Below are 16,865 nucleotides of genomic sequence, written 5' to 3'. Positions count from 1 at the left end.
AAATCTTAAAAACAGGCTTAAATAATGCTCCAGCATGAATGGCCAGAATTCAAAATTGGCATATAGACTTCTCCAACCCCCTGATGGGTAGTCAATGTGGTATGAATTATGCAGAAGGTATGGATTTCAGAGCATGTGTATTTATAAACCCTGCCTCATACGTGAAACTTTTTGGAGTCAGATCATTGGTCTCGTATTTTGTGCTTGTCATATCCCAGTAAATATGTTGCTATGGAGACCAGTTTCTAATAACTGCCATCTTTAGGTAGCCAGGCAACACAGTGCATTATGTTTTTCTCAACAAAATGGAATTTCATGTCCTTCAAATTCCCAGCATGGTTCTCAAATTAATGGAAGAAAAGAATTTTCATGACTCATAATATATTACTTCTGTTAATCTTTCTCTTCCTCTCCTTATCATGTGGCTATAATGTAAATCATCTCAGGCTCAGCCATGAGAAAATTGAGCTCTGTTTCCTCCCAAAATCTCCCACTCTATTTTTAATCTCTGAGTAAATCACACAGACACCACCACCTCAAGTCTTTTCGTTGACTTCTTATGTATTAGGCTCTGATTGCAAGCCGCTGCGCTAGCAGTACTCCATTCTCCATTCCTGTCAACCAGTCACAGCTGACTTTTCTCTTTCAATAAATATCTCAGATCTAACACAATTACTTCAGTCAAGCTTTTAATAAAACCCAACCAACACCTACCTTAATCTACAGCTCAAACTATGGTGGTGCTATAATTCTCACCGTCTTTATAACTGCTAAATTAATACACAGCCAACTGGATGTATTTATGGTAAAAAAAGAAGTTATCTTTAATAAATTCCATTTTTAAAATAAGTTCATTTTTCACCAAAAAAAATATTTTAAGAAACATTCTTTTCTTTTTTAAATTTCAAAAATGTTTTAAAAGCTTTCATTATAAAAACTAAATAAAAATCAAATATACTTATGTAGCTCTAATGTATAGCTCCATGGTGGCTATACATTCATATGCACATTTTTCCTGGAAAAATCAAGGCATGCAGACATTTTACACATTCTGAGTGTCACGGGTGGTTGCAGGAAGTCGGAAGGAGACGAAGATATATTTCCAAGAACGAAGGTTTAATGTAATTAAATACAGGACAGCAGAACAGGTAGCAACACACAAAATATAACGAAGATCGGACCAAGACTGACTGAACAGACGGAACTTAAATACAAACACAGATGACACTGATACACAGAACACAGGTGATACAGATAACGATGACTGACTAAACAGGTGATACAACTGAACTGATAATGACAGTAACCATAGAAACGAAGGAGTGGCGGGAAAAGAACAAAGGAAAACAGGAACCAATCCAAACACAAACTGAAAGTCCAAACAAGCACTGACATGTGACACTGAGTGATGTTTTCATTCGAACTGATGTATGATTATCAGATTCTCACAATTTCAATAAGCACTACACACTGAGTGAGAGTATGTCAACTGGCCCGTTAATCTGAAGTGAATGACTCAACAACAGCTGTCATATGAAGCAATCGAATATTAGTCAGGAGAATCTGGATATGTTTTTCAATTATACATGCTTCTGAATTTTATTGGCCCTGAACAAGGAACCTCCTTTGACATGCAAAATCTCTGTTTCAGCACTCTTAGATTTGAAAGCCAGTTCATAGTAAGACAAACAGTGTGGATTCATTCTGGTTTTTACAGTGTTTTACAGTGTTTTACCTTGTAAAACAGTGTTTTACAAGGAAGCTGATACTTACTTTTCCAAGCAGTGCCACATGTATGTCTTATTTTGCACAGTATTTGAAACAAACCTAAGATTTATAAATCCCTTGTTGTGTTGCAACACATATTGTGCCATCAGTATTCGTGCCAACAATATAGTGACGACGGTCCCTGGCGATTCAAGCTCTCAATGATTTCCCTGCTTGCATTTGTGTCAACATCCTGTAGATAAGAGAGATCCCTGTGGTGACATCAGGAAATCTGATTTTGCTGCTGTAAACTGCAGAGGTTAATAATACTACATTATACTAAGATTTTGCAATATACTTTAATGAGAAGATCTCAATGATCAGATCTCAAATGTCTCTGTCTATTTATATGCCACTTGAAGTTCCCATATGTTCTTCTACATGGTCTGTCTTTGAACCTGTTTCCCTTGACTCTCTGGTTGAGATTGTTTCAACTTTAAAAACTACTAGCTGCTTTCAAGATGTGATTCCTACCAAATTTTTTAAGCAGGTTGTATGTGCTATCGGTTCTGATTTGTGTTCTATTATCAACAAATGTCTCTACACCGGGGTTGTTCCTAACAGCTTGAAACATGCCTCGGTCTTGCCGAAACTTAAAAGAGCTAGCTTGGATCCATCAATTCTAAGCAACTACCGCCCCATTTCAAATTTACCCTTTATTTCAAAATTTTTTGAAAAAGTGGTTCTGAGCCAACTCCAGTCTTTTTTAACTGATAGTCTGATCTACGAGAAATTTCAGTCTGGTTTTAAATGACGCCATAGTACAGAATCTGCACTTCTACGAGTCATGAATGATGTTCTGCTCAGTACTGACACAGGGCAATCTGAAGCTCTCGTCCTCTTAGACCTTAGCTCTGCTTTTGACCTAGTCGGCCATGATATTTTAATCCTCTCGTCTTGAAGCATGTACAGGTTTTAGGGGCATGGTGTTGAAATGGTTTCGCTCATATTTGTCTAACAGAAGCTACTCTGTTCGTATCTGGAAACAGTGCTCATCCAAAATGAAACTTGGGTTTGGCGTTCCGCAGGGTTCTATCCTTGGGCCAGAACTATTTAATCTGTATATGTTACCTTTAGGTTCTATTTTAACTAAACATGGGGTTTCTTTTCACCTGTATGCCGATGATACCCAAATGTACATGCCTCTAAAGCGTGACGACAAGTCTGCTTTAAAGCCACTACTGGACTGTATAGATGACCTGAAATTATGGCTTACTGGTAACTTTTTGAGTCTGAATGAAAACAAGATGGAAATTATCGTGTTTGGCCCCAGTGATCGTAGTACACATGTTTGTGACCTCCAAACGTTGTCACCCCACAGTACCACCTGTATTCGGAATCTGGGGGTCTGGATTGATAACAACATTACCCTTGAAAAGCAGATAAGTGCGGTGGTAAAGTCCTGCTTCTTTCACCGCCGTCTCTTAGCTAAGGTTAAACCATTTTTGTCTGGTAAGCACTTTGAGATAGCTATGCATGCTTTCGTAACATCCAGATTGGACTATTGTAATTCTTCAGAAACACATCACCCGTCTACAAATAGTCCAAAATGCAGCTGCACGCCTTCTCAAAGGAAAACGTAAATTTGATCATATACACCGGTTCTGATCTCGCTTCATTGGCTACCGATTAAATTTCGAATAGATTTTAAAGTTTTGCTCTTTGTTTTTAAATCTATACAGAACTTAGCTCCCCAGTACCTATCTGAATGGCTTCATCCAGAAATTAAGTCAAGATCACTAAGATCGGGGGACTCGAACTTACTTTCTGTCCCCAGAACCAGATTAAAAAATAGGGGTGACCGTGCTTTCGCAGCTTATGGACCCAAGCTGTGAAATAGCCTACCCCCCAATATCAGATCTGCCCAAACTCTGACACTTTTTAAAACTTCTCTGAAAACGCATCTCTTTTCACTAGCTTTTAATATACCCTGATGTGTCCGATTTCTTCTCTTTGATGTGTATTTTGCTGGTATTGTCTACCCTTATTGGCCTTGTTAAGCACTTTGGTCAACGCTAGTTGTTTTTAAATGTGCTATACAAATAAAATTGTTGTTGTTGTTGTTGTTAATAAGAACAACTCAACAACTAAGTCAGCAGCCATCAGATGCATCATTTGCATGACTCATTTGCAGCTTTAGGCTAATAATAGTCACATAATTATTAGTTTCTCTTGAGGAATAAACTGTGCACATACTAGTTGGCCCGGGTTATTGAACCCTTTAGCACCCTTACCAGAAGGTGCTTGTGCTTATTTAAAATTCAAGCGATTGTGCTAATGTAATAGATCATGTATTTTTTAAGCGGCATGACAGCAGTGCTTAGCAAGCTGGCATACAAATTAGGATCTACTGCCCTGGGGCACAAAATCCACTTCTTTGTTCAAATCTGACCTAGATTTGAACGAATAACTTTCCGATAGTGGACTGGAACTGCTTCTATTTCTGAACAAGATAAAGTGTGAGTGCACTTCATGAATGAATACATGCACAATAAAGCTATTTTGCCTTTAACTCAGTGATTATATTGTCTGTGGGTAGTTGTGACAGTGGTGTCCTCCGGTGTAACATGATATACTTCTAAAGCTGTTTCAGACAACAGTTTTCTAACAATCTAATTAGCCAAGTGGGCACTAGCTATATTCAGAATGCCTCTCTTGTATGTTCATTACCTGCTAAATGTCACAGTGATTTAGGTATTTTGCTTTGTTTCAGGTTTGATTCTCTTGTATAGCTTCTTAGTTCTTGTTTCTAATTCTTGTCATGTCTTTGTTCACTGTGTGATGAGATGAATCCAAATGCTATTTCCAAAAATATATATATAAATGCTACTTTCAAAATATATATATAAATTACGACATATGCTTTCAATGAAAAATGCGGTACAGTTAGTTCATGCGTTTATGATCTCAAGGCTAGATTATTGTAATGCTCTACTGGGTGGTTGCTCTGCACGCTTAATAAACAAAGTCCAGCTGGTCCAAAACGCAGCAGCTAGAGTTCTTACTAGAACCAGAAACTATGACCGTATTAGACCTGTTCTGTCAACACTGCATTTGCTCCCTATTAAACAATGCATTTTAAAATATTGCTGACTACTTACAAAGCACTAAATGGTTTAGCTCCCCAGTACTTGAGCGAGCTCTTAACGCATTTTAGTCCTTCACGTCTACTGCGATTTCAAAATTCTGACCAGTTGATAATACCTAGAATATCAAAATCAACTGCAGGCGGTAGATCCTTCTCCTATTTAGCACGTAAACTTTGGAACAGTCTTCCTAACATTGTCTGGGAAGCAGACACACTCTGTCAGTTTAAATCTAGACTAAAAACGCATCTCTTTTACCTAGCATTCATATAGAACAATATACATTTCTATTATTCAAATCAGTTAAATGATTATTAGGCTGCATAAATTAGGTCAGCCGGAACCGGGGACACTTCCTATAACACCTGATGTACTCGTTACATCATAAGAAGAATGGCATCTACGCTAATGTTAGTCTTTCTGTTTATTCCGAGGTTTACTGAAGTCAGCCGGATCCGGGCTGTATCCAGATCAGATGGTGGACCTGCGCCTGGACCCATCCACAACGCATCCCTGAAGTGCCAGCCCTGATCGACACGAGGGCCATCGGCACTGATCCTCAACAAACTCGTCTCCACACCGACGTGATGACTCCGACTTCCAACCAGATGGAACTGGATAAATATTCTGAATGTTCTGATTCCTGTAATGCTGCCTGAATCATAATCATACACTGTTCATTCATTGGCCAGAGGAGAACTGGCCCCCGACTGAGCCTGGTTTCTCCCAAGGTTTTTTTCTACATTTTGTCACCAGATGGAGTTTTGGTTCCTTGCCACTGTTGCCTTGGCTTTTGGCTTGCTTAGTTGGGGACATTTAATATTCAACAATATTACTGATCTGCCTTACTACTGGACGATGATGCAATTTTCTTCTAGAAACAAACTTTGTTGTATTATTTTCATGCTATCACTGTGAAGCCGCTTTGATACAATCTATATTGTAAAAAGCGCTATATAAAAAAAGGTGACTTGACTTTACTTTACTTTACATAAACTGTGGGTTTAAAAATTCTGAGGGCACACTGAAAATCAGGGATTTAAAATGCCATTTAAACCAGAAAGTTATAAGACTAAATTATCTGTTTTAAATGATATATTTCTAAATGATCTATCTCTAAATAAACTATTTTAAATCTGTTAAAAAAATAAATAAAAAAACTCTTATTTTGACCTAAAATTAATAAGAAATATTTCTGATTCTGCACTATTCTGATTCGGTCACTAATGAAACAAGTACATTTGTTTAACCAAATCTGCTCTTTGGATCATTCTCAAATAATGCCAGAGAATATGATCACCAAAAAATCTAATTTATAATAATATAATTTGTGATGACAAAGAATTTTCACTACATAGATCAGTCTACATTTGATTTATAATAATATAATTAATTTGTAATTTGTTTGAATTTTCATTACAAAAATCAGTTTTTTGAACCCCACTGTTTATAAATAAACAGTTCATGGACACGTTATTTACTATCACTGTGAAGAAGTGAGAAAGTACACAGATTTTTACTGGCTTACCTGCAACACACTCTGTCCCTCTTTCTCAGGGCTGATTTGGGAAGACCTCCAGAGCATGTTGGGTGCAATGCAAAGGGCCAAGTTTGTTGCTGTCATCTGATTCACCTCTGACTGAGTGTGTATCCTGTGTAGCACTCCAAATAAGTGGCACAGCAAGGTAACATTCTCCTCCGGCAACTGTGCAAGCAAACTAGACACAAAGACAATACAGCTTGAACAATGACAGACAAATGCAACCAGATAACAGAAACATAAAAAGAAATACTTAAATAATCTTTCCTAAAAATGACTGTGCAGAAATTTGTCAGCCCTCTCATACATATGGAAATGCATTCATGCACAAATATGTTCACACACACACAAAGATAAAACAGCAGGTGAGCATAAGTGAATATGAATATCAATACGTAAGAAATTTCCAAGCAATAAGCAATTGGATTGGAATTTGAACTTTTCAAATGGTAGATCAAAATGTAAAACTCTGCAGAGTAGAAAGAAAATACTGTCATTACTTTGCCTACAGCAAACTGCTTGAGTGGCACTTTAACAACAACATGAGTTTCTATGATGAATATCTATTGAGAAGAATATTGTTTGTACAAACTGGTTGAGAGGATTTGTTTGTTCAATCCCCTGAGGCAAGTCAGAGGCAAATTATAGCGATCAGGGTCATTTCACAGAAGTTTTACCATCAGCAAACCCAAGGAAATTTAATACTAAATAAATCAAGCCTAGTGTCAGTTCTGGCAGGTCACGTTAGTCAAGCTCACATCAGCTGACGCTCAGCTGATCAACGTCTACCTACAGGAATACGACGCCTATCACTGTATACATATAGCTCCTTCAGTATTACCAGCAGCTATCGCGTTTTTCAGGAGCTAATTACCCTCCTCCATCCCCAGCTCCTCCTTTCGTCAGTCAGGATTTGGCATTCTGATTCCTCTTGAATCAGACTAAATTCTCAAATTGTTGTACAAAAATTTGAATGAATGATATCTGCAATACTTTCATGTTGGTTCTGTTCTGTTTACCCTAAGGGGGGTTATTGCTGCTCTCGCTGCTCTTATCCATGCTAGGCTGCATGGATGCGCAGGGAGTTATTGCCCTTAACAGAACCATAATGCCAATCCAAACTGTATGCTAATTGTCAATCATATTTGACCATAGTCATAGTGGAATGTTTTCACTGTTATACGGTACGGGGCGCTATTTCGCATCTTCTGAAAGAGTACTGAATCTCCTGATTAAAACACTTGTGAAAAAGAAGGAGAAACAAGCAATAAAAGCATTGCTTACGCATACAGGTGCTGGTCATAAAATTAGAATATCATCAAAAAGTTGATTTATTTCAAGAATTCAACTTAACAGGTGAAACTAATATATTATATAGACTCATTACATGCAAAGTGAGATATTTCAAGCCTTTATTTGTTATAATTTTGATGATTATGGCTTACAGCTTATGAAACCCACAAAATCAAAATCCCAGAAAATTAGAATATTACATGAAATCACACAGTAATTACACAGTGATACCATGGTCATTGAACCAGGTTTTGGTTCTTTTGGCAGTGTGGGCAGGTGCAAATCCTGCTGGAAAATGAAGGAAGCATGAAGTGCTCTGAAAATGTCCTGGTAGACGGCTGCGTTGACTCTGGATTTAATAAAGCACAGTGGACCAAAGTCCTCTTTTCTGATGAGAGCAAATTTTGCATCTCATTTGGAAACCAAGGTCCCAGAGTCTGGAGGAAGAATGGAGAGGCACACAATCAAAGATGCTTGAAGTCCAGTGTGAAGTTTCCACAGTCTGTGTTGGTTTGGGGAGCCATGTCATCGGCTGGTGTTGGTCCACTGAGCTGTCCACTCAACGCAGCCGTCTACCAGGACATTTCCAGAGCACTTCATGCTTCCTTCAGCAGACAAGCTTTATGGAGATGCTGACTTCATTCTCCAGCAGGATTTGCACCTGCCCACACTGCCAAAAGAACCAAAACCTGGTTCAATGACCATGGTATCACTGTGTAATTACTGTGTGATTTAATGTAATATTCTAATTTTCTGGGATTTTGATTTTGTGGGTTTCATAAACCATAATCATCAAAATTCTAACAAATAAAGGCTTGAAATATCTCACTTTGCATGTAATGAGTCTAGTTTCACCTGTTAAGTTGAATTCTTGAAATAAATCAACTTTTTGATGATATTCTAATTTTATGACCAGCACCTGTATGTTGTAGTCTTTGACAAAAACAATTTTCTCAGCTCTTTGTTCAAAATATTGCTTTTTTTAAATGAAACTTGCGGTCCTAGCAGACCAATCACAGCGCTTGCGTCTGCGTAGAGTTGACGCGTTGTTAGATTTTTGGAGAGGTGCACGTCAGGGTACGCCAAAGGGTACGCGCGCTACACACAGCCTACGACGTAGCTACGCCGTGAGTTCGACGCAGAAGTATTAATAGGCCTTAAAGGCCTACTCATTAAGAGAATAGGGACAACCCTAGACCATGCGCGTCGACCATTTTTCCCGTCGTAAAACTAGCAAAAGTGGATTCGGACACGCCCTAAGTGAACTTGCGCCCTGCGTTTTAGACCATGCGCTTAGATCATTTTAAATTACCCCACTAATAATGCCCGGAATGGTACCAAATTTCTACAGTAGTACAAATAGGGTACTCATATAAAACGAGGCATTGGGAAATTTGTAAGTACATCAGGAGTTTATTTACATAACATTTGCCTGATGGCTATTAGCCCCCTCGGGTTTCACATGCTCCCTCGGCAAGTGTAACTGCGCGTCAACGCGGACAACGATGCAGAAGTATAAATGAAAACGTGTGCCAGCGTAGAGGCTCCGGCGTAGGTCCGACGCAGAAGTATAAATCAGTAAATAAACCTTAATGCTACCTGAGGTCACTTCAGTGATTAGGGAAAAGCACGTAAAAGTCCTGGCAGAAAGCCAGTATATCCAACATTTTTATTTATTTTTTTCCGAGGTGTTGACAACTTAGTGTTAACTAATAATTGTTGCAGACTGGTACTACCAACAAAATATTAGTGCATTCCTAGAACTGGGCGTCGTTACACTACGTATGCATCGCTTTCTGCCAGGACTTTTACGTGCTTTTCCCTAATCACTGAAGTGACCTCAACATGCGGGTTAGCGATAGCATTAGCCATCAGGCAAGTGTTATTTAAATAAACAGTGTCCTGACCGCTTTAGTTAAGAAAACTAAACAACTGAGAGAAATATGATTTAACGTTTGATCTGTACATCAGCATCGGGGAATAACATAATCTCGTTCAAGGTAGAGAAAGCTGCATACATGTACAAAAGTAACCGTGAAGTCTTTAACAATGTCAAGTCAAGTCAAGTCAAGTGTATTTATATAGCGCTTTTCACAATACAGATTGCATCAAAGCAGCTTCACAGCATTAAACCAAAATAACACAACAAGGTTGTTTCTAGTGTAAATTTATTGATTGATAAAATTAAATTAATATCCCCAAAATATCCCCAATATCCCCAAAATATCCCCAATCCCCAAAATATCCCCAATGTAAACACAACTTTTGTGTCTTCATCAGCTTTTCCATATACTGGCCCTGATAATAGTCACAAATACCTACTGCTTGCTCCATTTCTGTAAATCTGTTTTTATGAATGAATGACTGACTCTCTCACTCGTTGCTCTATAGTTTTCTTCATCAACAGCCACACTTGCACCCCCTGCTGTTGAGGCCGACTAACAGCTATGGAGATTATCAATCGGCAATCTACTGATATTCCTGCCGTTCCGGATGTCAAATGTTGAATTTTCTGTCGAATTTGAACCACTGAAATTGTGGAAGCAAATTTGTAAAGCGAAACAAAATGCACCGAAAATTGCCTGTCGAATATTATAGGTTGTATTTTTAAACAGAATGAACATTTTGGAAGTGAAATCTGAAAGGTGAATATGGATTATTGAATTTTTAATAATGAAAACGTGTGTGAAATGTTTTGAATTGAAATATTAACAGCTTAAACATACAACCATGTTGAATTGCAGCCCATAAAAATGCAAGCCCTAAAAATACAATGAATAAAAATACAAGCAGGGTTAATGCAATGCATATTGTTTTAAAGTAGTGCAATTCAACAAGCTTTTTTGTTTCAAAAACATTTGTCATTATTTTACTTTCATACTTAAGCTTTGAATTTTCCATGTAAGCAGACGTTTTTTGTCTTGCCATCTAGTCAAGTTATGAGTCTTGCCATGACGAATGGATGTCAAAATGTCCTATTGGTGGATCTTACCATTTGAAGGATAATTACTATTTGTTTTCTTGTGATCACTTGTTATTTAAAGGGCAGGGTCTTTGATTTTGTAACTATGTAAATTACTCACTCCCTTGCCTGTTCCTTGAGGTTTTCAGATACTGGTCTACTTACTTTCCCTTAAATTTAGATTAGCCACTATGGGTGCCATTTAGCCACTATGACTATTAACACATTGTTATTGCCCTCAGAACCTCTGCAACACCTCTTCTTTTCTTCTTTTCAATAGACTTCTAAAAGCACTTTTTTTTTTTCCTGTGTATTTTCCAGTATGTATTTAATTAACTCCTCAAAAAGTCTCCTTTCAAAATGTTGTTTTCTGTGTGTATTATTTCTTCACCTGGTTTCTCAACATGATCTCTAGTATTCATATGTATTTTATGCAAGATGTGGTTCTACCATGCATTTACTTTAAATACTTTACAGATGTAATTTTTTTACAAAATGAATCTATGAATATTAAATCAATTGAATTCAGTTGATTCTATTGTATTTTTTATCAATAAGATTGTTTTTAATCAAATTTATTAAAAGCACTTGGCTCATTTACTAATTTTCATTCTGTGCTGCGTGCCTTCTGGTGGCAGCTCGTTTCAAAGGATTAGATAATGTAAACAAGAATTTAAAATATTAAAATGAAATACAAATCTGGAATTGTTTAACCATTACTTATTTAATATTTATTTTGTTTGCCGTGGGACATGGCAGTTTTCTGAATATGCTATGATGAATAAAAAAATTACTATAAAATATACCACAAACGTACCATAAAATTATCATAAATGCAATCCACTTTACTTTTGTGCTGAAATCAAGCATATGTATTCTGAAAATTTCTTGGGTTTGTGTGAGGAACAGAACAAAATTCAAGTCTTTATTCAGCAATCTATGTCTACAATCTCAGTAGCAATTGTGAAAACGATGAAATCCCACACTCGTTAAAAATTCAAAATTAGCCACCTCAAGAAAAGTTATGAAAAAGGGTTTATGTCAATGATATCAAAAGCTCATTGCCTCTTGTATGCCTCGTCACCAAGTGATGTGTGCTTTTGAATGAGATCTGTGGATCTGTGATTAACAACTAAAATTTTACTCTGCATCTTAGATAAGACTATTGAATACTTTGTATGCAACACATCGTCATTTGGACTACTTTGGGACTGCTTTTTGCCATTTTCGGAAAAAATTATTGAGTTATCTGTTTTTTTTGTGTGTGTTTTTTTTTACAATGTTATGTTTAGGTAGCCTGGGAAAACCCAGACAACTTCCGGCAAATTCAGATTTGCTCAAGAAGTAGTCTGGCAAAGAGCTCATTCAAGCCCATTTCCATGCCGTCGAAATCGCGGCACCAATCAGAAACATTGAGGCGGGCTTTACACAATGACGATTTTTCTCCGATTGGTTTTAGGTCTATCCAATTGCGCCCAGAGGCATTTGAGCGTTGTCCGTTCAACTTTTAAATGCATTATATTCAAATTGCAAACACATGAGGACAGTCTCCATAAAAGACCCACTGGCAGATGAACGTGCTACTACATTTCTCTCCGAAACGGTAGGAAATTAAATTAGATTTAATAGAGGATTTTTTAACTGTGACACGATGATTGACAGGGCAGTTTAAGTGACAGGATGCACGCAACAGATCCGTCCGAAAAATATGACGAAGTAGTATGTCCTAAAGCTTGCCTACTTTTTTGCTACACATTCAAAAGTAAATACCTTTTCTTCACAAAAAGAGTAGGCTACATACTTTTATGGCGTAGTGTAACTTAGGCAAATTGGGACGCAGCATATCGCTTTACACGATGACGATCGCTCTGATTGGATTTAGGTCTATCCAACTGCGCCCAGAGGCATTTGAGCGACGTCCGTTGGTGACGCCCCTTTGGAAATGATTTGTCTATGGAGCTTTGCCAGACCATAACTCAGTTACTACTGAGAATGGTCTGGTTTTAACCAGGCTAATGTTTAGGTTTAAGGATAGCATTAAGGAATCTAAAAATATAGCTATAAAATGGTAGTGTAACTATATAAAAATATATATTTATTTTATAAAATAAACTATTTTATGTTTCTATAATTGTAAATTTGTAATACCGTACACATTTTAAATACTGCTAGTACGTCCATAATGTATGTTTCAGCATCTAACCAAATGTACAGAAAAATATATTTTTGTACCTGTAAATATTGTGTTCAAATATCTGCAGATAAACAATAAGACCAGGCTGGGTACCTATGCTGATGTTTCTTTGTTTTTGTAAAGCAACCTTGGTCTCTAGAAATGTTATTATGCGTACCCCACGGCTCTCAAAGCATCCTGTTGCCTTCTTGAGCATCAATGAATGTGAGCACCTTTTGTAATATTAGTGTGTGAGTCCATCAATTGTCCTCTGTCTAAAAAGATGGATCTCAAAATCATACAGTCACTGCTTGAAAGGGTTCAAATATGCAGAAACCAAAGAACCTGCAGATTTTTCAGATTCTGCAAGGGGTATGTAAACTTTTGAGAAATATTGAAATATTAAAATGAAATATTAATTACCAATACCTAATACCATTGTTTGTGATAGATCAACTGAAAATCTTAATACCAGGTGGGAACTCAATCTTAGTACACTTTGTACAGTGTGTGTGTATGTGCGAGCATATGTACATGTGTATGTTTGTGTGGTGTTCTCACCTTCTGATTTTGTTATGTCTATCCTCACTCTCTAGCACTTCCATCCAGTCATCATATAAGTCACAGCACAAAACACCACCAGGCAGTTTCCGTAAGAACTCCTACACACTCACACAATTTAATCAAGAATAAAAAGGATAATCAAAGACATGTATTATATAGGGCAGAGTACAATTCTTATGCTCAAGCCATTGATTATGATAACTTAGATTGAGAATGTAGAATTAAACTGTGAATGTAGACGAGAAAGTATTTGTGTGAATTTGTATGTATACTGTATCACTGTTGAATTGAAATGACTGTGTTCTCACCATAATTAGAGATGCAGAGACGAAAACTGATTGTTCATGCAGTGAAATACTTTGCCCAGAATTCATTCGCTCCTTTAGAATCCTACAGCTTTTGGCATTTGCTGAACGACGGAAGATTCCACGGGTCTCTGGACCCTCACAGAATAGCAGATATAGTAGGTCCTAAGTGTACACACACACAAACACACACACACACACACACACACACACACACAATAGTAAATCAAAGCCAGGGATTCTCAAACTCTTTAGTCAGCCAAACCCATTGCACATACTGTAAATATTTACTGTACTTGTAGTACCTCCTGAGACTTTAAGATGATATTTCTATATTTTAACAACACATTTACATGTTCACAGTTCTCTGATATAGGTTAATGGTTACATAACATCCAGGTAAACAATTATTTATATATCTTTTTAGCAAATTATTTATTTTTACTTTGTATTTTACAATTATTTACTTTAAATTATGATTTAATTAATTATTAGCTTTAAATAATAATATTAATAATTTGTTACATTTATATAGCACTTTTCTCTGCACTCAAGCGCTTTACATATAAAAGGGGGGAGTCTCCTCAACCACCACCAAAGGTGCTTTTTGACAGTATGGGGTTCCCATCACTATACTGGGGCGTTAGGACCCACACAGACCACAGGGAGAACACCCCATGCTGGCCTCACTAACACCTCTTCCAGCAGCAACCTAGTTTTCCCAGGAGGTCTCCCATCCAGGTCTGACCAGGCTCAACCCTGCTTATCTTCAGTTGGTCGTCTTGGACTATACAGGGCTGCTTTTGTGCTAACTCACAAATCCCTTGCAGTTCCCTCACAAACCACAGTTTGGAAACCCTGATCTAAGTCTATGATAAACAGATGCTCAACCTGACCTAACCTGACCATGAAATTAATGGCAATTTTAAAACAGAATACTAATGACAAATTTATGATGCAACAGCATTTAACCCCCATAATTGTGGCTCTGTCTCTCGAATAAGCAATTACGGATTTTAACTTATCTTGAAAGGGTAAAAAAAAAAAAAGTTAAAAGTATGAAGCCAGTAAGAACCTAAAAATCTAACTGCTAAGAGTACTGCTCTTACATTGACAGCTAATAATATATTCTTTTTATAGCTAAAATAATTATGGTGACATAAGAACAATGGTTCTCAAATGATTTACATACATTTTTGAGCATTGAGCAAATTGGCATCTCTTAGAGTTCAAGTTTAACACACATTACACACATAATGCCATGTTTTAATTAAAGTATCCCTGTAGATTATAACTAATGGTGATGAAAGACCCTCATCGGACCATTACATTAGATCTAGATGGAATGTATCAGACCAACATCTAAAAACATACATCAATTCATCCAAGTCAAATGCATAAATATTTTTCTTTCTTAAAACATCTTCTGTCTGTTTAGATTCTGTCTGGTTTCATTACTGATATTATCTGACCCATGGTTGAAAACCACTGATCCAGATGCCACTCACAAACTTGTAAGATAAATACAATAATAACCCTTTCTTGACAAGATATATTCTTGTAATTTTATGTGTGTGCGTGTGTGTGCGTGTGCGTGTGTGTGTGTGTGTGTGTGTGTGTGTGTGTGTGTGTGTGTGCGTTGATTAAAATTGTAATGTTAATCATCCACACCACTACACAGTTTGAGAACATTGGTCAACATTACCTATTATTATCATTTTGACTTAAGGTTATATGCTATAGATCACATATTAGAAATAAACATATGGCCAGGAGCAAGAAATATATGTTATATAGTCTCTCATATCTAAACCTGTGGCTTAATGAAAGATCCATTAACAATGAGTGAAACAATAAAAACAAAAAGGTCCAGAGCCAGTGATATCCTTACCATTATTGGTTTGGGTAGGTTTCCATCAGGACAAATGGAAGAAAGAGACTGACCAAATAGCTTGTGAGAGGCAGTTTGTGGATCAGACTGGCCATCAGATTGATGAAAGTGTCCCCTCCTCAGAGCCCAATCAATCAGAGACCTCTTTCTTTTGTGTTTCAGCAAAGCACCTGTCAGTCAATGATACAAAACGGACCAATCAGACTTTGGCAAATACATTATTGGGAGGAGCTACTGTTCCGCTGATTCTAGTTTGAGGAAAAAAAGGAAAACACAAGAAAAATTATACCATCTTTCAATTAAATGTTTCCTCACAGCATTTCAGTGTCTCTTGCTCTATAAGTGAATAAACATGTTTGATCACATGCTTTGATGTTCCTATTTTTCTGTAGTGTAATGGTGAGGGATGGCGAGGGATGAGGAAGGCAGATAGATATCAGAATTGGCTACATCCCATGTGAATACATGCACTGAATGCTCCTAGTACTATACTAATACTGATCCAGATAGATTATTGGTAGTATTAGAGGTAAAATAATAGGAAATGTCCATAAATCTTTAACAAAATGTTAAAACTGTAAGAAGTATTTGTTTCATTATTAAGGGCTGGAAAATCTTTAACTAAATTAAATGTTAACTGTTCTCTTTTATATCTCTTCCCCCCTCTCGAAACAATATTTGTGTACTGAAAAATGTTAAGCTCTAAAAAAATTGGTGAATAATGCAAAAAATGTAGCTGCTCTGTCTGTGTTAGAGAAAACAATATATTTAAGTATGCAAGTAGCATTGTTAAAAGTTAAAGATCAATATGAATATCCATGATCATTTACAGAAAGCTTGATTACAAAAATTAGACGCTCATGTAATCATGACAGAATTGCATAAGAAGTTTGCACAGAGGTTATTGCTACAATGTGCCATAGTAAGGTAGTGAAATATTTCAAATATACATTTTCATAAGACTAATAATACATATAAAAATCATACAAACAAAAATTTGCTCTAAAAAACAAGTTTGTGACATTTACAGAAGGGAAATTGCCATTGCTTAAAAACTAATGATAAAATAAGAAACAAGTTTGTGACATTTACAAAAGGGAAAATTTCATTGCTTTTATGTGCATAAGCATGTTTAAATATACTTCAGAAACTTTTTACAAAGAGCAGCTTTTATGGGATGGCTTCAAGTTAACAGAAAAATGTCAAATTCCTCACACAATGATATTTTTATGTTTCAAAGTGCAACATCAAAACAGACAACAGAGATGCTTGTTGCCTTGCTCA

At 36.7% G+C, this 16,865-nt stretch overlaps 1 protein-coding gene across 2 annotated transcripts in view; it reads right to left on the bottom strand.

Annotated features, from left to right (window-relative positions):
- Positions 1 to 16,865, bottom strand: part of arhgap20b (Rho GTPase activating protein 20b) — a 46,048-nt gene that overhangs the window by 8,898 nt on the left and 20,285 nt on the right. For both annotated transcript variants that reach the window (XM_084114393.1, XM_084114394.1), the window contains exons 10-13: positions 15,582 to 15,751; positions 13,694 to 13,855; positions 13,383 to 13,483; positions 6,382 to 6,571 (exon numbers count right to left, since the gene is read on the bottom strand). In XM_084114393.1, coding sequence (XP_083970519.1) covers positions 6,382 to 6,571; positions 13,383 to 13,483; positions 13,694 to 13,855; positions 15,582 to 15,751 — 623 coding nt within the window. The remainder of the gene's footprint in view (positions 1 to 6,381; positions 6,572 to 13,382; positions 13,484 to 13,693; positions 13,856 to 15,581; positions 15,752 to 16,865) is intronic.

This window comes from Abramis brama, assembly GCF_963993115.1.
Source record: "Abramis brama genome assembly, chromosome: 5".
Classification (NCBI taxonomy): domain Eukaryota; kingdom Metazoa; phylum Chordata; class Actinopteri; order Cypriniformes; family Leuciscidae; genus Abramis; species Abramis brama.
This window is presented reverse-complemented; position numbering and strand designations above follow the sequence as displayed.